Source organism: Liolophura sinensis, chromosome 6 (genome assembly GCF_032854445.1).
Source record: "Liolophura sinensis isolate JHLJ2023 chromosome 6, CUHK_Ljap_v2, whole genome shotgun sequence".
In the NCBI taxonomy this organism is placed as follows: domain Eukaryota; kingdom Metazoa; phylum Mollusca; class Polyplacophora; order Chitonida; family Chitonidae; genus Liolophura; species Liolophura sinensis.
This window is the reverse complement of record NC_088300.1, coordinates 32,184,252-32,206,360: the sequence shown is the minus strand read 5'-3', so window position 1 is coordinate 32,206,360 and position 22,109 is coordinate 32,184,252. Positions and strand designations below refer to the sequence as shown.

Sequence of the window (22,109 nt, the reverse complement as noted above, 5' to 3'; positions counted from 1 at the left end):
ATTTCTGGCTGATGAGAATTCCACCTGGTTGCTCACTCAGGAGAAAGTGATGAGAGATACCAACCTTTCACACACCTAACACCTGAAGATAACTCGAAAACTATAGCCCAACTACTTCATCTTAGCAGTCATCACTCGAGCTGCACAGACCCCTGGAGAAAATTACACAATACGGCATGTGGCTAATTTAAGGTCAAGACAACACTTTATAGTTTTCTGTTTTTCGTTCCACATGCTTTTCTCAGATCTGGCTATCTTTTCTTACACTCAGTTTCTGGCACATCAGGAATGAAGCTCATGACAGAGGAAAACCGAGAGCACACACACAAAAAACACTTGTAACTCATGTGTAATTGTTTTATCTTGAAACTAGAAGTATTAAAGTGAATGATACAGTGCAGGGAATACTAATCACAAGCCTGCAAACAACTATTTCAGTGGCACCTGACAATGTGTCAGGTACCAAGGACTTTGTGCCTGACATTTAAAATTTTGAGTTGGAACGATTTTTTTTCTTCTGGTTTTCAAAAGACTTCTTCCCTTACTTTTCTCTGTAAGAGAACAAATTCAAAATTGTGCTCTGTACAAGAATTTCGTACGATTCTGTTGATTTGACAATTTTACAATACTATGCCTACCAGCACGTGACACAGCTAAATGTTATCACTGACCGACCAAGCATACATAATGTGGGGAAAACTACAAACAGCGCCATCTATAAAGTCACTTCCACATACTTGGACTAACTGTGTTTTGACCCTGTTTTGTTATTAATTAAATAAGTAAAACAGTGCATGCTTCTAGGATAATGAATGGAAACCAAGACACCATCTCGCTTCCATACATAATGATCCAGTTTATTGTTAAGAGCCAAGTAACATGGGCGAATTTGCAGGGGCTAGGTAACGGAAATTGGACCATGTATAATGCTACAATTCCCAACTGCCTGGGAAACATTTTTTGTTTTAGATAAGTTACCTCTACGATATCTTGTACTCCGAAGAGTCAACAAAATGTACTGTGCTGACAGCTGAATGTTCTTGTATTGAAAGGAGCTCTTGAAAGCATGATCACGAGTTGACAGTTACACAACTAAATCTCATCTTTTCCTAGACCTCTGAATTTCTACCAGACAGATTGACCAACATCAACAAACTTGAGGCAGATATCAGCCACTTTTGTAATGGCCAATGTCTGTGTCTGGCTGATTTGCAGGCTAATTGTAATCAGTACAAAAAAGCACCACAAACAGCTGTGTTCTTCCTGGCACAACTCTAATATAGCACAGTGCATACTAATCAGTATACAAAAGCTTCGGCAATAATTCTGTTCTTCCAGCTACATGTACAGTACATGCAACTCTCACCTCACCTCACTGAAGGTTCAAGGCTTCACCCTTCCCTGTTCACGAGTGAAACATACCAGAGATGCTCAAAAGCAAAGAGGCTATTTAAGACTGTTACCTGTCAAATAAATTCTCATCAACGTAGGTAGACTTAGCCTGGTGATAAAGACTTGCATAGACAGGGATTTCAAATGCATTGACAAGAGGCTCTAATCAACCAATTACAATGGTTAGCATTTAAAACCTTTCCAAACTCCTTTCTACCTCAAGACATAAATCTAGTGATAAGGAGGATGCTGAGGATACATAGATATAAAAAGCGTGACTGATATGGTGAGGGTAGTACGAAATACAGAAGACCCCATTATAAAAATGGCAGTCTATACCTCATAACACAGAGATCAATATAAAGTCTGGCCACACCTAAATCCTTCAATGCTGCCTCAAGTGAATTTACCATGCTGATGTATCTTTTCACCCTATGTTGTCATGAAAATTGCAGCAGGGGCAATTCTTTGACTGCTTCCTAGAACAGGTCCCTGATCTTCAATCTTGGCGATTCTCTGGCTTGACAATGAGGGCAAAAGGATAGCGTAAATAAGGTTTTCCATTGTCTCCAAAGTCTCCTGTCTTTGGATGTAGTATTTCAGTGAGGCAGCACTGTAAATATGACGTCATTTGAACCAACCTGGTGCTGCTGTTCCACAAAAGGTTTACATGAATATACAAAAACAACATTACAAACCAAGCCAAACTCAGAAGAGTAGACATTATCCCTAAAAACCCTGATAATCTGCATAGTTCACATAAAAAATATGCCGCTATCTCTTCTGGTGTAATTTCCTTCCTTAAAAAAAAAAATAAATAAATAAAATTTATCTTCTACTGATGCTAGGGATTTCTACATGTAGATAGATTTTTTTTTCATCCACCTACACCTAATGATTTCCCACTAAATCAAAATTTAGCCAACTTCATAAGCACTTGCTATTTTATTTCCATGCACAAGCTCTACTTTCCTCACAAATCATCCACTGTCCACAGAAAAGTTTGCAAAACTGCACCAATCTCAATCATTTTGATGTTTACATAGGGTATTGTTTCATAAATATTAAGTGCTTCATGTTGCTGCAATTCAACAGCCTTGAAGTGCAAATACCTGTACGTTATCACGTTCACAACCTATCCTATTTATGGCAATTAAGCCAATCTGTGGGGTTAAATTATCGCCTGAACAGATTTCATGCAGAGATTTATTGCCTTTCACAAGACCATTTTAGACCTTCAGTTGTAAAAATAGAACGTGAAGATGTTCCAAAGCCACAAAGCAGCATTAGGCTGAGTTATAAGACGCAGCGATGAACACAATGGTCGTAAACACATTTTTCTTTTAAAAGATTGCTCAAAGTAACACTGATGAATTACACACAAATAACAGATACTGAATCTAATTCTGAAGTCACAATATTCTCTTTCCAAGGACACAAAGTAGGTGGCTTCTGTTCTGACTGGGGGTTTGTCACAAGAGTTAACACGTGGATACTCTCAAAGACTGCGATTCCTCAAATATTCCTGCAAGGTTATGGGAATCTATCTGGAATCTCGCACAGAAAACAGTAACAAGTAACAAAATATGACAATTTCATCTAAAACACTTGTCATTCCAATGACATGTACATGTACATTACAGTGGAGATAAAAGGTGAAAGTCTTGCTTTGGTAACAAGGGTATTTAGTAATTAGCATATAAAGACCTGTATCTGTTTCAATAATAAAGCATTTACAATGTATCTTTGATGCAGATTACATTTTATCTCATTCTTTGCCTTGAGAAATATGATTGATGTACAATTTAAACATATGGGAGTCTAAAATTGGATATGCACAAGACAAACAACTAGTCTAAAATAGATGATCCCTCAAACATGTAGACCTTAAGATTTATTTATTTATCTGATTGTTCTTTAACGCAATGCTTGAAGATTTTTTTTATTTACATGACTGTGGTTAGTTTTACGGGTTGACATAATTACCAGGTAAAGTGATGTTGATGTTAACCAGGCTCCACAATTTAAGTGCAGAGAGAAATTCTCTGTCCAAGGCCAGGTTTGAAAAGGTAGCTGAAAGGCCCACAAACTTTTCAGGGCAAGGCATTCCAGACACATTTCGACAGCCTACAGCCATGCTTTTAGGCATGATGTGGCCTTCTAGTACATCCCAAACTCCTACTTTTTAGAGCTGGCCTTCACAGACCTTAAAATGTACGTTCAAATTTAGCAGAGGCTGGAAATGAATGTTAATCATGTGGTAAGAGTGAAACCTTAAGCATAGTGACATCACAATCAGGAGGAAAGTTGGGGTTTTTCATTTGACAGGCCTTAAACATGGCGGGACTTTCAATTCTGTAGAACATGACAATCTTTAAAACTGTTTCTTCTCCTACGAAAACTTTTTAAAAAATTTTAAAAAGTTCCCCAGAGTTTGTATAGCTCTTTCATTTAAGGTATAGTTTGTACAAATGTGCTCTTTTCTTTAAACCACTCCGACACAGCCCGCTCCCAGTAAAAGTACTGGTCTTAATGTTCAAGACCATTTGACCGTATGTACATTAACTTGTAAATGTTTGACACACTGAGCTTTCTGAAACAAAAAACTGCATGTGTTACTTCCGTGGGTACAAATTTTAAACTCAATTTATTCAATAACATCATTTCTTTGCATTATAAGGGTTACAATCAAGTTTTCCCCCCAATCCTGTTTTACTTTGTCTTATAGTGGTGGTCAAGCATTTTTGTTGTTGTGACTGGCACTCAGTTCTCTTAGTTCCTTATTACGGGTGGATTTTTTAAATATGCATGTAACACAGCTTTTCACCCCACATGGGCCACTTTTTCTTGTTCAACCCAAGTGTGTGTATCTCCATCTGTAGATTATATCCCTTAATGATGGTTGTCTGTTTTCATGGGTTGGGTACGGGCAGATCTCAACAGAAACTGTATCCTGCTGGTAAACCTAACTAATCTTCTCTGGAGTCTGAGGGAGATTTAACCGCCTAACAGCACAGTAGGAAAGCTGCCATCTTGATCCTCTCCACGCCTCTATACACTAGGTATATGAATACATCTAACCCAAAAGTTGCAGTGCCACAGATGGGTGTTTGAAGTAACATTACAAGTGTACAGTCCTTTCTATACCTATGTCACAACACTTTCACCTAAGGAATGTGCACCTTTTGAAAACCAGCTAATATTAGACTACAGTGCTAAGTGGCAAGCCAAGTGACTTTATAAGTGCCTGCATATGTTTTTTTTCCCCGCCTTTCCTAGGAACAATTTCACTGCTGTCTTGTTTATTTGCTCTTTACAAGATTCTTTGAAAAGGTGTCAATAGCACGATTTACAATTTACAGTTACTGCTATTAGTTTGCCTAACCTGCCTCTCCCTTAACTCCACATCAAACATTCATTAGATGTGTTAAGCAGCAGTGCTGGTCAGCAGGAGGTCACCGGCGACCACTGGCTATCCTATCCTAACAGCATAGGCAGACCAGTTTTGGACTGCCTTGCACAGGAATTCAAAATAAATATCTTCATAACTTACCATAAATCTCAGATCTTTCAGGTCTGTATTTAACGACAACTTCAGACTGTACACAGATTCATATATCAAATGAAAAACTGCTCCTTTAGCAATTAATTCCATAATGACAAAATGAAATAGAAATTTCTGTAAAATACATGCAAATAAATAAATATTGTTCACATTTAGTAAATCAACCACTCCACTTTTCATTTAATTAAATCATGAATGTGAAGTACAGCACATTATCAAACCTGGCAATCTATGGAACTTAAGATGTATAGATCAATCACAAACATAATCAAGTGTCTTTAAATTTGCACAACATTAAATAATTCACTTCCTTCTGTTCAAAATAACACATTATCATCAAACTGATGTGAATACTGCAACTGAAATTTACATAATGTGGAGTGCATCAAATTATCCCAGACTGCATGTACAGCCTATACAGGTTAGTTAGAACTCCTATAGTATGCCAGGCAGACATAGCAAGCCCAGGCCTGGCAGCAAGCCTGCAGCAATGCATCTAAGGTTCTCAGTTGTGTGTAGGCTATCCCTTTTATCTATATACATGTATTTATTGTGTAGCAAGAGACACACAATTAAGTAATGCGATCATTAGAAAATTTGCCATGAGCAGATGCCATCACTGCTGTCCCAAACAAAGCAATGGGCACCATCTATTCACTCTTTGCAAACTGTGTGCTTTTGAGTAATAAAAAAACATTGAAACAAAAAGCTAATGATAATAATAAATAAATGTATCAGAAAAAAAAAAATGCTGATACAGGTTTTACTCCCAGCAGAGCTATAAATTATTTCATGCAAATGATTGCTTTCCTGTAAATTTCCAGGAGACCTGGCAGGTGCTGCATTTATTGGATTGTTGACGAGATAGCAAAGGGCAGTCCCCAGACACTCTGTTAACCTTTACCAAACCCTGATTGGTGTGAATTAAAAAAAATTTGTGTTTGTATATGTGTAGTCAATGTTTGATCTGACCAGAATTTTTCCTCTACCCTAAATGAAGCCAAGTTCATAAAATTTTATAAGCAATTTCTCAGTAAAATCTGAGGAAGTGTAAATTTTGGAAGACAATAATTAGAGCTTGAAAATTTGTTTCTGTTTTTGTATGCAGTGGAAAATGCAAAATATGCAAAGCGAGTTCAGGCTTATAAAACTAAAACAGTCCCTTACCATAAACTTGTTCACATGATTGGATTAAAGTAGAATACCATGCACAATATACAGCTGTAGTGAATAACTAATTTGCAATGCAACTGATTAGTGATTAACATTAGGAAGAAGTCTATAAAAGAAACCTACATTAATATACTTCACAGGCATGCCAACTTATTTATTTATTTATTTATTCGATTGGTGTTTTACGCCGTACTCAAGAATATATCACTTATATGACGGCGGCCAGCATTATGGTGGGTGGAAACCGGGCACAGCCTGGGGGAAACCCACCAACCGCAGGTTGCTGGCAGACCTTCCCACTTACGGCCGGAGAGGAAGTCAGCATGAGCTGGACTTGAACTCACAGCGACCGCATTGGTGAGAGGCTCCTGGGTCATTATGCTGCGCTAGCGCACTAACCGACTGAGCCAGGGAGGCCCCCATGCCAACTTAAAGAAGGCAATGACCACGTCCAGAATTAATGTTTGCCGAGGAAAGCGAGGAAACAAATGATTCCCAGAACATGGCTGAATGAAGCTTTTGAAACTGCATGTGGAACATTTATTATCTTCTTATTGTTTGTGGCTCACAACATAGTCAAATTCCTGTATGGATATGTTTATATTATACATGGCCTAAAGGCTTAACTTACTATGCAGGGTTCCAAACATGGTCAGATATTCAAGATAATACCAAAACTTGGCAGTTTTACAGGAAGTGGGCTTGAATTACCTGAGTGTACCTGGGTAGGTCTAAAGTCAAAAGCCTTTAATCTCTTTAACAAAATTGCAAGATACATTTCAAGTCGTCAATCGTAGACACCTAATTTTATAGTGAGAACCAAACACAAAAACCACCGTATACACTCCCCTACACTAACTGGCAGGATGCCAATGCTTCCCTCAAATGCTGTCCTCTAGGAATAGGAGCCTTCGATCAATCAATTATCACAGAGTGTGTTCAAGTCTGGCTTGGCTGCGGCTAGCTCTCCAGTCAAGACCATGCCTACACACCAAAGCACAGTCTACAGGGGTGCATGAAGGGATAACTCAACATAAACAAGCCCTGTCAGGCAAATGGCATTTATTTGCATGAGGATAAAATGCAGGCAGGTTGCTTACGAGGAAGATACCTGAAGCTTATGTAACAATTTCTCAACACAAGACACATGCAGCCTACATGGGCCTGTAACCATGTCAAAATATACCCATGCTGTCAGTGACTGCAAAAATAGGATTCAACCTTAAAATTATTATTATTTTGTTTTAAATATGTCCACAGTTCAGAAATAATAATGTGTATGAGATCAGTGAGAAACAATCGAAGAGTGGAAAGACATAAAGTTAATACTATACACATGCTTCATATCTGTAATTCACATGGCTAATCAATGAATTGACAACTGAAAAATTAATTTAATACAAGTATCTTTGGTAATTTATGCTGCAAGACTTTAAATAGTATAAGTATACAAATCACATCCTTATTTGGATCAAGTTCTGACGCATACTTAATGTACTTGCAACACAATATGTACAGAAGCCGGAGCCCTTTGAAAAACGTGAACAATGTAAACACTTCAGAAAATTGTATTTATATTATTTATTTATTTATTTGATTGGTGTTTTACGCCGTACTAAAGAAAATTTCACTTATACGACGGCGGCCAGCATTATGGTTGGTGCAAAATGGCAGAGCCCGGGGAAAACCCACAACCATCCGCAGGTTGCTTACAGACCTTCCCACGTGCGACCGGAGAGGAAGCCAGCATGAGCTGGACTGAACCCACAGCGACCGCATTGGTGAGATACTCCTGGTCAGACGATTGTAGAAACCAGTGGGTTTAAATATCTTTGAGAGTTATATAATATTCTTTGTCTTAATATAGCCAATGCTATCAAATCCAGGGACCAAGATGCTTTTGATCTGCTATATAAAAAAGGTGTAGAAATCTTTTTAAATTATTAATGCTTTACTGTGAGATAACTGAACTAGTGGTTTAACAGACTCTTGACTTGAAAGTCTGTGTTAACATTATCCAGAGCACTTTGCTGCTCCCGGCTGCATGTTAACTCCTAACCTCCCAAACTCCACTGCAAAGAACTCATCAGTTAATTCACACAGCTGTGGGAAGTCTTGAATAAGTAATGACTGGCAAGAGACTGCTTATCATACTGCCAACAACCTAGGGTGAAAAACAGCATAATATTTCAACACTACAAAAAAAAATAATAATAAAAAACATAAAGAGGCAGATAAAATGAAATACATGTAAACATAAACAATTTCTTTCTCGCTGTACCTGAAGACCAACTCCAGTCAACCATATATCTCTTGGCATGAAGGACACATTTTAGAATGTGACACTTATTGTTTGCGGGTGTACTTCTCCTGGGAGCCATATGTTGAGTACATGCACTATTGCAGCCAAGGATTTTGGGCAGGCATTGTTCATCCATGTTTACAGGATACTGACGCATTTTATGCCATTAATCAAGACAGTTTTTTGGGATGATGCTACTCGTAATTAATACGCCACTGATTGTGCAGATCAGATGCGGGTATCGTCAGGAGATAGGAAGCGTAACCAAGCTTACACAGACAAATCACACTTGTTCCAATACAAATACACAACAGTTTTGGACGTGTGGGCTAACAGGATATACATGTACACATGTATTAACGGCATCTGATTGTAGATGTCACTGCAACCACGTCCTGTTTTGCGGGACACATGCTTATTATGTGAGGATTGGTATGCCATGTTATGTAACAGCAAAACAGACATTGGCACAATGCCGCCATGCATCAAGCAGAAGTGGGGGACATTTTACTGACGATAGATCAAGATGAGTATAAAGATCAGGAAACAAGTGGTATGGCATTAAAACAGGACACAGGTCACATAAATCTGTGGCAGCCATGTCTACCACATTAATGGAGGGGTAGATTATTAAGATCAACAGCACACAGGGCCCTGATAAGGGACTAGTGAGCAAGGGTTAGAAGACCTAACCTTTCTTTCCTTCTGTATTAACACTGCCAAAAATGCTACCTATGCATGCGATAGATTTACTTCAGCTGGGATGGCCAAAGATATTGAGGGTGAAATGTATGTAGTTCACTTATACATACACAACTGAGCTTCATGTTCCCTTTACATAGCTGGCTAAGCTTAGACAATACAGGATAAGTAAATGCCAATCGCGGACAGTCTTATCACATGAGCAGCGAGATTCAATGCATTTGCCAAGCAATTTGAAAAAACGAGGCATTAAAGGTCAGATAAATATGTAAATATTATGGTTCTGTCTTATCAAATTGGCAGAATGCAGAGGTTCGGCGTTCAAATCCTATTCCAGCAATTTGTGTCTCTATCCACGTGCATGAAAAACTACTTGAAACATAATCAGACTTTCTTTCAGCGATGATTTATTTATTTATTTGATTGGTGTTTTATGCCGTACCTGGAAACAAGCAGCAGAACAAAGCCAATATCCTGCACCAAACATAACAGTATTTTGAAGAAGGGGCAAACAGTTTGGTAAAGGACAAACATGTCATGTAAATAACATGGTAGCATAGTTAATAATGCGAATAGCTTGCCACTCTGAACTGCACCAACTTGAAGTTATTTCCAAGCTTGAAGAATAATTCATAGGACACCTGCCAACATCATGATGGGAGGATGTACTGCTGGATAAATCCTCCCATTCTTCAGCTCACATGTACATGTATTTAAAATATGTGTGTGTGTGTGTGCACATTGTGTATATCTGGGGGCTAAACCCCTTATTGGTGGCGCATGTACACTGTGAGTATGACTTCTACTTGTCTGTTGTGTGGAGTGATTCACTCTCAAGACTCCTCAGTTGTCAAACAGATGTCAAGAGGTGAGTGGCCAAGCACCTACAACAGATTGTGTATTTCTACCTCAATTTATCACAAAAAAATTTACATTTGGCCTCTTGTCTGAATTCCCCCATGGCTTGTCTGCTAGAAGTGAAAGACAACAGTGTAGACACTGTACAATGCTGTCCCAAAGTTAGAAATAACCTTAAAGCCATTTTTAGGCATCAGCCATTGGGGCCATAACAACCAATTTACTGTAGGGCCCCATTTTCAAGTGACACATTTTCCTTGATTCTGATTCATCAACCTTATAAGGCAACGTAAACGTCCTTAGTGAAGTTTTCCTCATTTTGTATCAGTAAAACTTAAAAGTTGGCATAAAAAGCATAATTTTAAGTTTTCATAAAGTGCATTTTTACAAACAAAACTTTAAGTGAAACATTAAGTAAGAGGTAATACATGTGTACACAGTCAACTGACTGTACAGCACATTGTTAAAGAGTTTTCTTAAAGGCTCTACACTGGGTCAGCCAAGGATGGTTCTAATTTTTAAAAATGAAGAAAGGTTTACACTAAAATTAAATGCGACTGTGCCACCTCTCTAATTGACTTACGGATAAACATGCAGTCAGTAAAAGGATACTTGTGCTAGGTTTTCATATTCACAAACTCTTAAAGGAAAGGCAGGCTATAAAACATGGGGTCATTAAATTCTGTTTTGCCAAGTCCAAGACAGGCACAGGGCTCTGCATGAAACCAATGATACTTGAGATAGCCATAAGCATCCACTCACTGGGGCTATAAAGGCCCATCCAGAAGGACATATCAAACAGTTACCTATCACATTTAGTTTTATTACTCTTCTCAGTTTCAGCAGCCAGGCTGGTTTACCCAGGTGTGAATATATAAATCTATGTATAAAATTGTGACATTTTAAACCTTACTCTAAACTGCTCAAAACATCCTTGAACAGGTTACACACGTGCAAATAATGCAAATCATTCCGCACGATGCAAAAAATCCCCCAAATAAAGTTAACAGTTTGTTTTTATTTCCCAGTCCCCCAAACGTACAATATCCTTGTATTGGCTATTGACTGACAGTTTCCTCTTACACTCAGCCATCTCTCACCCTGTGTGATGGTGTCCAATAACTGTGAGAGTGATCAAAGTGTGAATGACTGGCTGCAGACCAAGTCTGTATGACGGTGATAATGCAAGCTGAGGTGGTCCCTTGGTTTGAAGTATTCATATCATACCCATTATGTCGGTGAGAACACTTGAGCTAAAGTGTCCCATTAGGACTGAGCACTCTTGGGGTTCCATGCCCCAGAGATTCACAAACCCAGCCACCGGAACGACCAAAGGTCATTAATTTTTTTTATACCGCTACACATCTCTGTTCATCCCTTATACGTGCAGTGTTTTGTAGTATCAACTTTTACCAAAAGCCTACATCACATATTAGTGCCTATCCACACACCTGTGTATAAGACATACATGAACACGCCATTATCAAATAGTCTGTGCAGTTCATTCAAATATTCCACTCCCATAGCAGTGAAATGTAGCACAGGGGGCTGTTCACATTAACTACACGTGGCAAAGATCCGTGAAAACTTGAACAAATGCTTGCAGCTGTAAACAGGCAGGTCAGTGGCCTACAAGGTCATTCACCTATATTATCATAACATGTCATAATAGATCTGCTGGTAGGGTAGGCAGCCAGAGATGGTATGAAATATTCCCTTAGTGCGCCATCTGTGTCCTCTGTAGTAGGGTACACTACATAGAGTGTCACAGAGGCAGAATCACTATCTGTATGCAAATGGTAAACAGAAATTCTCTGGAATTTGGAAACTAGTGCACAGCCTGTTCGGGACATCATCTTGGCCTAATTTACTGATGTCATACACAATTTTTGAAATACACTAAAGTTAACTGTATACTGGCCTTCCTTCGATCTCCAGAATTACACTTGGCAAATGTGAAATTCATCACACAATCAGTTGAGGGGTTGAATTTAAGGAAAAAAGTTTCTTGCACAGAGTGCAACACAGGTGCACAGAAAATACCTTAGTTTCATGCACTTAATTTATCAAGGCCGGAAATTTATGCTGAGAAAAGTTTTTAAGTGTGCTGAGATATAGTTTATGAACTAAATGTAGCAAAAACTGTCTTCAGGAGTTAGATTTGTTGTCTGTACAAGGTAACTATATAAAGGTGGTGAAATGTTTGCAAATGTCATGTCCACTGTTAATGTGCTTGCTTACCTACTCTACAGTGTCAAATAAATGGGTGCACTGATGAATATGCATGAGCCAATTCCGCTACTGATTTTTGTCAATGTTATATGCTTACAGCAACCTGTGCATGAACATATACTTAGGAATATCTATATCCCTTTGATGTCGATCAGTCGGTTTATACTGTTACGTTTCCTAATGTCACAGAAGCTGCTTATTTCCAGTCATCTCACAACATATATCATCCACATAAACTGAAAAACTTACAAAATTGCCGGTGTGAAACAGCTGTAAATAGGTCACGCTGTAGCGGCCTAATGAGGTCATTGCCCCTGCATAAAAGGCCATAGTCATGCACCCGTCAGTACCTGCAGCCATGCAGTCATAGCACTGACAGTAGGGAATAGTATTGATGTTGTACGCACGACACCTCTAGGTGCTACATGCAGACAGACCCATCGTTGGACTTAGTCAATTCAGCACTGATTGAATGACACAAATCAATAAACCCCATCAAATATATATCTTTTTCAGACTAGCTTAGTTAGGAGTCAATGTCAAGTTTAGTCAATGACTTGCAATACAAATTCAATGAGAATGTATGTAAAATCTTTAAAAATGTCGATATGCAGGACTAACATACTGAAAAATTATACTGTCTATGATGTACCTGTATCACACTATCCAGCAGCCGTGTATACCTTGCAAACTTTTCACTATGCAATGTATCACATTTTAATGGGTATTTGTGAACTGCTCCAAGATCCTTTGTTACCATCTTAATTGTCTGGGTAAGCTAACAATTTTTCACTATTTATTACTCAATAAGAAACAAAAAATTGAACGCACGATTCCAAATGCGGTATTATTTTGTTTATTTGGGTATACCTCACAGAACTATGCACACAAACTGCCTGACAGATGACAAGTACTAAAAAATGTTGTATAACAATTCGTTTGTGAGTGTACTGTGTTTTACTGTGCTTTAGCATTGTGCAAGGCCAGCTCCAAGGCAGACATACTTAAAGTGCTGCCTCACTGAGTACCGATTGGCCACATTGCAGAACAACAACACGGCAACAGTGTTAACCTGACTGGCCAAGTGCCAAGACAGAAAGTACGCATCTACCAGACTGCTAATTTGAAGTCTTTAACATAGCATCTGAATACAAACTGAAACCCTGACCTCCTGAAGTGGGGGCAGTCACCAATCCTCCAAAAGCACCTTTAACTTGACCATTACACACTTCCCCCTTGATTCAAAGTTACAGGCGGCATAGCAAGAGCTGGATTAGAACACTCAACTTCACTGGTTAAGTGAACCATCTTGTACCATAAAAACACATGTACATACAGTATACAATAAAACAAATGGCAACGTAAGGTTTACATTTTGGGGGGAAAGACATGTAGGCAACAGTTCCAAGATATAAAATTCTAAGTATGAAAAATGAGGCAGTGTATTGTATTTTCAACGAGTTTGAATTACTGCCCTTTATGGTATCCGTAAGATAAATATGCAACTGTTCCACAGACTGTATTTCACCTAAAGTTTAGAATTCTTCCATGACACATTCTTCATCAACCTTATAGTGTCCCTTAAGAACTTTTTGTGAACTTGGTATGTTGAAATTATAATTTTAAAGCCTTCTGAAAGTGTGTTGCTGCATACCAATCTTTAGGTTCAATACAGTATTTCATAAATGTCTTTTAACACTTCAGTGAAAAGTCTCCCGTTCACCAAAAACAGAACTGCATTTTTCCTTTCATTCATGCACCTATCATTAACTGAAGCCTACAAAAATTCAAAATGTCTTACCTTGAATGGTTCTTTTGAAGAAGGCTTTGCAGGCCTCGCAAGAGGACACCCCATAGTGATAACCTGATGCTATATCACCACAAACTAAACAGATTTTCTTGGGGCTGTCTGCATTCTCCTGGTCAGAAGACAGCGAACTGGAGCAGTAGTCTGTTTTACAGCCCTCTGTGCTGCTAGGAGAGCTGCAGGTGTCAATACTTTGTAACAAATCCTTGTTGTCTGTCTGGTAGGTGTGGTCAGGGCTGTAATCCCCATGGTTGCTATAGTCAGGCAGAACTTCACGGCCCAGGAAGCTGTCGTCCAGAGACTGCTGGGAACAGCGACCAAAGAAGGACGGACTGCCGGGTTCACATTTGATATTCATGTCCAGGTCCATGGTAAGGGACACTGGCATGGCTAGTAAGTCCTCCAGGTTGACAGCGGTGAACGGTCACTTCTAGAGAACAGCTGTTAGTTGAAAACCAACTTGTCCACAATTACTGCAACAGAAATAGTAGGAAGTTGTGTTTACTCTTTGCAGCCTGGGAATATAAAATTGTCAACGTGTGATTAATATTTCCTCACATCCCCTTGAACATATGCAGAAAAAGTTTTGCTGTATGTTGACTTGTTCACTACTATATTTGATACAAAATATAAAACTGTATTGCTCTGCCAACGAATAAACTGGATAAGTTGGTTTCCCCAAGGCAGCATCTAAGAGGTTGCACGCTAGCCAAAAATAATGCCAAGTGGCTTCTCCAGGAAATACATCTCACAGACGATTTGGATCTTATCTCGTACATGTTGTGAACAATAAACACACAATCACACATGTACATGTAAGCCACAGATTTGAAACTGGAGGCTATATGGTTACATGCTATACCAGTCCCCTCACCCTCAAGAAACTACATGTAGTGTAAGTTTTAAACCTTTTCGCATGTTAGCTAGGTGTTTATTCAAGCAAATTCTGAAGGCATTCAAAATCAAATTAAAACCAGTTGCTCTTTCACATGCGAAATGGTTGAGGAATTATTAGGGTACCATATTTGACATCAATCCACCTCTAAGTATGAAGTCAATCCGCCAAACTGTTCAAGATATAAAACAGATCATCACTTCAACCATTAATACTTGGAAATGACGGCTGTGACAATGACAGTCCAGACATGTGAAAGGCAATACAATTCAGTAACAATCCTCTCACAATAAACACCCTCATTGGAAGGATAAGTGTGGTAGTGGTTTGATGTTAATCCGCTACAGCCTTCTCCAGTCATTACACACTAGGTTTTATGGAGAGGTTCTTGCACTTAATGGCACCATTTTGGATAACAATAATGCACACAGATGAAAATCAATTCCATACTTCACAGTAACATCCTATTGGTGGTATGACAACACTAACAAGATATGAATGAAATACCACCGAACACCTTTCAGACACTGAGTGAAGAACTCCCGATACCAGCATGAAGACTGAGAATATAAGCCCTTTGGCTTATTCTTGAAACCTTATACTTATTGGTAAGCTGTGGTACAATGCATCCAATCACATCTTTATCCAATTACATGTACTGGGAACTAAGCCATGACTGGACTGTACAGGTATTTCTGATCTAAGTCTTTAGAGCCACACATGTGAATCAGCCTCATTTTGCATCTAGCAGCATACAGTACATACACTGTACACAGTATGTGTACCTATATTATTATTTCATATGATGATCCAGTCACCTTTATAACATTAGCAATTAACACAAATCAAATCCATAAATTATGCAAATTTTCACGCGGGGATATACAGCTCTGCTTCACTCATCTTCAACTTCTATAAATAATCACTCTTCGCACCGATGTTTACACAAAATTTCAGGAATCGGTTTAAAATGCGTGCACTACCACTAATGATCACCGCACATGCATGCACGGACATCATGCAGGTGTGTAGGACTTGCCAAACAGGGAACATTTCCCAAGGGAGGCTGTATGTTCAGTTCAGTCTGTTGCATATGAATGCTGCCAGAGGGTAATTTGAGGTCAATTACATTTACATTTTGTGTTAATCAAAGTCTGAGGAGTCTCAGGGGTCAAATTGGAGTTAAGGTGTCTAACACATTGACACTGCCTCTTCCCATGCACGCAGAACCATGTATCATTAGCACTGAGGGGGTAACTTCCAAGGTTCCATAATAGATTTTGAGACAGAAGTAGACCTGAGAAACCAATTATGCGCACACACATAACGCCAGGTGACTTAATAACTGCAATCTGGCAATACACCTGTCCCCTGCAATCTTTTCATTAACCAACATGTACATCTAGAGCTTTCCAAACAGTAGTTTGTAATGCACTAAAACTAGAGGAAAAACTTCATTAATCAGCACATTTCAAGCTGCTACAAGTTTGAGATCAGAGCACTAAGCGGTTTGCTGGCCTACATATATGGGTACATAAATATAGGTCAGTCTGTTTATGCATTTTCCTGTGGGGCTAAGAGTACACACAGGCTGTGATAAACACTCATTCACGTCAGGCTGAATGAACAGCACGATCAATGTATAAAATTTCTTTCAATATAAGCATTTTACACAATTTTGTTTTGTGGAAACATATGCATTTAAAAATATGACATGTACCTTTATATATCCCATGCCAGGATATGCAGAAATGCACTGAGTAAATCCAGACTAAATATAGCACTGTGCACCATAACTTATTTGACTAGCTGTTTTGATCGTCAAACTCAATTCAACTGGTAAAAGGGAAATGGACAGGTAGAGCTCTTTGGTAATCATCCCACCTCATCATGTACCTGACAAACGTCCCATAGTAAATCTCCAGTCGAGCCTGCACACGACGCCTAAGAAACTGGGCCACTTAGAATCCTCATGCTGCTTATGTCAGGCAAATGAACTGCTGCATGTATACATGCAATGCACATACATGTACAAGTAAATGCAAGCTGACATGTCATACGGACCCAAAGACGGCAAACAAATATATCACCAAACATCTTCAATCTGCATCACCCACCTGACTACTTCCTATACCACACAAACCTATTAAGACAGCACTGTGTGATGACATGGGTATAGCCCCTGCAATGTACTAGCATCTTTACAGGGTTAGCAAGTGGAAACCTACACCTACCTTCCGCACAAGTAACTGGCATGTACATGTACGTTTGATCTATCTGCTGAAAGCTAAGCCTCTAGTACTGCCAGGTATATGTAGCTAGTGTGCTACTGTTAACAAAATACCATCTACCTTTGGCGTGGTGGCTACCAACTTCAGATCTTACATAATTCTAACATGGTCAGTAGAAGAGAACTTGCATAACACTAAGTAGCAGATATTTAACCTTTTCACCTAGTTAGTACAGGTAAGTAGAGTTAAGTGAAAGCAATCTCATACAGCTACTGATCTACTTTAAATTTCTGGATGTTACCAAAATTCATGATTAAGAATATTAGACACTAATCTGCCTTCCTATCATTCTGATAAAAGGTCAACTTTTATGCTTTTGTGAAAAGTCCATAAAGCATAAAGACGATAGAAATCATAGAAAATAAAAAGAAAATACTGAATACTTTTTCAATAAACGCTGTCACAGGTCTAGGCAAAGACAACTTGTTGTAGTGCACACATGCGTGTACACAAAAGTACATGTACAACACTGCTGTTACACTCATGACCCAGACTGTTACACACTGGTATTTATTGTGAGGAAACACTTCCAACAGACATTTATCTCATGGCTCTTAAAATTTATAATGTAGAGGCCTAAATTCCTTGGAGGCAAAACTGAATATGCCAGAAATGATATCAACCTATGCCTAAACTTCAGTAAAGTGGTAATGGTTTTGGCTTATTACGCATATGTACATTTGCAAAATCAAAAATCGAAATGCAAGCTGCTGTAAAAGCATGCCAAAATGGGAAACAATACAGTGTGCAAATCCTTTAGGCCTACATCTCACCACAGTAATAATGCCAAGGTCCATTATTATACTCACTGGAGCTGGAGTTCAAATCCTAATCTTCTCAGTGCAACATGGGTTTTGCATACAAAATGTATTGGTATCATTTCAGTATTTGACAAAAGCACAGGCCTTATATATATAATGGTACTGTTGACAAGAAACTGCAAGTGTCTGCCTATTGGAGGGCTATCCAGTAAACAGAAATCATCCCTGACTGGGTCAGACCAGTCTCAAAAGTGGGACAAAGTTAGGGGAAGGTTCCAGCTTATTGTAGGGGGTCTAACTACTATCATGCACTGCTGTGCCATTTTAGGGTCACACTAGCCATCCTCACAGATATAGGGTGGCAAAGTGGCTAAAAATAGATCCACGAACATTGGCCTGACCTAGATAGCAGATGGACTGTCACTCAGTTAGAGCAGCAAATCAGAAGTTTTCCACTGGGCCATTAACCAGAACAACTTTTTTTCTCATGAATCTTGCGCAATGATCATTTCTACCTGTTATAACAAGTGATCACAATGATCTTTCTACAGCCTTAACATTCCATTTCCTAACAAATGAGCTTTCGTCTGAGGGTACTTGTATATAAAACATACTGTCACATTTCACAGAAAAGGTACACATGTCCGGCAGTTCTAACAAGATACATCCCGAACATTTGTACAGGTACTAAGTGAAAGCTCTCTTGAAGCTGCAGTCCACTAAGTGAAAGCTCTCTTGAAACTGCATTCTACCTAGCGAAAGCTCCTTTGAAGCTGCATTCCAGTAAGTGAAAACTCTTTTGAAGCAGCTGCCTACTAAGTGAAAGCAATCTTGAAGCTGCAGCCTGCTCAGTGAAAGCTCTCTTGAAGCTGCAGTCCACTAAGAGAAAGCTTTCTTCAAGCTGCATTCTGTTAAGAAAAAGCTATGTTGAAGCTGGCCTCTACTGTCACAAAAGTGCATTTTTAGAGGCTAATAAAAGTCATAAAATACAGCTTTTTGTGTTGAAGCTTATATTTTCCCAAGAGGATTTCATCCCATCTTCCAAACTATCTTTAATGGAATTTTAAAAAATTTACAGAACTCTCAGAATCAGGAAAAATTAGCAAGCTGGTTATGAGTGAAATTTTTGATCATTTAAGGCAAGTAGAATCTCTTTTGTAGATACATTCTACTAACTATACAGTAAAAACTCTCTTGCAGCATCATTCTACTAATAACTGTTTGGTCTTATCTTTTTATTTATTTGATTGCTGTTAATTGATTCAAGATGCAATGTTTTTACTTAATATCAAATTATATGACAGTGGTCCAGTTCATGGGTGGAGGAAACAGGAGAGCTCTGAGAAAACTACCATCCATTACTAGGTATCCAACATGTCTCCTGACTTCAAGTAACAGTCTAAGCAGGGCAAGATAGCACAACCCCCAAGTATGTAAACCTCATACAATAATACTGCAAGACAACTACCGCAGAAAAAAGAAAAGTCAAAAAAAAAAAACAAAAAACAATTTTGCTTTTCTGACATCCTGTCATGGCTAAATAATGACAATTTCAAGACCCACTAACACAAAGCGAAAAAAAGAATACCTATGCTTTCTATAATGTAGCAGTTTTCAGATTGCATTTTAATTATAAAAATGATAATCATTCGCCAATCTTCTATCCCTTTCATAAGTTCACAATTCTGACATAAGATTTTGTCTGAACAAAAATCCTATATTCTTTCCTCATCATTTCATACATTGTATATAACGACCAGTGGACGCATTGTATGGTGTCACATGTGACAGCACATGAGGCTTATCATAACCTACAAAAAAAACAACACCGTCACCATGCATGCCTCTCATATGGTGCATTTTCAGTTGTATTTCCTGAAGCAGAAATAAGCTATACCTTTGTGTCTTTTGCAGGGCAGACTGAACTGCTTCACCCATATCCTTGTTCTACAACCTTATCACACATCCCTCAGACAAAAGTTTACCCCTACCGTCTATCTTCATATCCTGAAACTAGCTTAAGTCCGGACTGAATACCAGCATTCAATAAGCCTTAGCCTATCATGGTCACCTACTGTACATGACAAATACAGATCAGTAAAGGATTATTTTTCTACTTTTTTTTTAAAAGCCAACTTGGACAGATTTAATGCCTTGAAGTTAAAAATAAGTTCTCATCTCTTCTGCACATGTGTTGTCCACGCAGATCTATAAGACCCTTATCCTGCTAAAGAGAAAACTGTATGACGGCAAAACCACTAAACCCAATTCATTAAAATGTGTCTCAAACTTTTTTTTTGATCCTGCACAAATCAATTAGAGGTTATAAATGTCTTTTTTTGGCCTAGAACTTATATACCCTATAACCTAAAAAATATGCATGTTAGCATATTTTTTCTTATACTAGTCATGTTCAAATTTCTTGAAACTCCTATAAAGGGACTTGTATAAAACACAATAATAGAGAATGTCAACAACCAATGCTGCCACTCAATCATTTCTCAATCCCATCTGACATGGAAAATGTATAATTCAAAATACGAATAAAAATATCTGCTGTCCACATATCCTGTTCTAAATCTGACACAGAAGTTTCAGTCAATAACAGTTAACCTCACACTTAAATCTGTAAATGTAACCTTAACATGAAATAAAAACACAAGTTTTTTTTTATAACAATTATATAATCACGGTTCACACAATTATTTTTTTCTGTTTGTTCTAATGTCCATCTCTTTCATGTGAACACTTTCTACCTACCTAAACTACCCAATGTACAAATCTTCCCAGTATGCCTCTGGTGAACGCTTTACATAGTGGTGTCATTCTATATGAGCTATATAACACTAAAATCAATAAGCATGTCAACACTTTACCGCTGTGTTCTAAATTTATTGCCACCACAATTAACTTCCTACGTACAGCTGATCTGCTACAAAGGAACCAGTAATTACATTAGTGACATATTTAAGTCACAGCATATAAGCAGATGAAATTGTACACCTGTACAGAAAGACCTAGAAAATACTATACTAATTAAAATATACCACCAGTATATCAATTCTTTTTACCTACTTGAATATCCCTTCTAGGAACAAATAACCAAATGATGGTAAAAATGGCTAGTAACTCAGTGATCTAATATATACTAATCATTCTAAATGTGTTTTACATAACTTGTACTTCCTGTATTGATGTAGTCAATTAATACTCAATAATAGTAAGTTACAGCATTTGTGGCAGTATAAGCATGCCACCAACAGCTGCAGGTAAAAGTTTGCATATCACGAACCAAAACGGTTGTCTTTTCACACACTTCATAGCTTGATGTGCATGCCTTCTTCTCTACGACCTGTATATCGCTGTCAAAATCGGGCCCACATAAAAGCACTTGTCTATTCGGTGCATGAGAACCTGAACTTATCGCGGCACGCTTTGGCATGAGGTGCACAATATCGAAGGCTCTTGTATCCTGTATAATACCATTTCACTATCCAGTACAAGCAAGGTACGGAGCAAAATTTGAAGAAACAATACTTACATGAGCAACACACGTGCGGTAAACTATGTCATGGTCCGAGTGTAATAATTTGTGAAACGAGAGCACTGGTCTCTGCAGCACACTTCACTCGTGTTAATAAACTCGACCCGCGGGGAAATCTCCAACAAGCGAAACCAGTACCGGCGTATGCCGACAATCCTCAAATATAAAATGTTTTGTCACTAAAGCTTGTTGCGTGGAAGTTAGCAATTCCCGATGATCTTACACCATGAATGTTGCATCGACGACGTCGATGTTACGTGATAATTAGAGGTAAGTGAGGCGGTGAAGACTTGCAGAGCGCCTTACAGACATCACTTTACTGGCCGAATGTGGCGAGGTCGGCCTAGACCTTCATCACGGAGTCAAGACAGAATCGCGCGCTGATTGGATAACGCGAGGACGAGCCCCCACGTTCTGACCAATCAGCGTTCAAGTATTTACACACGCATTTTCAAGCATTGGCATATGTCAGGTAGAGAAGAACGTGCCTAAAAATGGGCTACCGACGTAAGACTACGTCGAGGATGTTATCCACAGCACCTGGCTCTGGCGAGAATTGCTTAAGACAAATCGTTGCTGGCTGTATT

The 22,109-nt window shown here is 38.6% G+C and overlaps 1 protein-coding gene across 2 annotated transcripts in view; it reads right to left on the bottom strand.

The window, feature by feature from the left end:
• The window catches only part of LOC135467833 (estrogen-related receptor gamma-like), a 56,584-nt gene extending 34,738 nt beyond the window's left edge, over positions 1–21,846 (bottom strand). Inside the window, exons 1-2 of one of the 2 annotated variants that reach the window (XM_064745718.1) lie at positions 21,520–21,846; positions 14,026–14,504 (exon numbers count right to left, since the gene is read on the bottom strand). In XM_064745718.1, the coding sequence (XP_064601788.1) occupies positions 14,026–14,419 (394 nt within the window). In that variant the 5' untranslated portion in view covers positions 14,420–14,504; positions 21,520–21,846. Of the gene's footprint in view, positions 1–14,025; positions 14,505–18,026; positions 18,102–21,519 lie in introns of those variants that run through there. The other variant, XM_064745719.1, reaches the window with a different exon arrangement.
• Between the last annotated feature and the right edge of the window lie 263 nt (positions 21,847–22,109).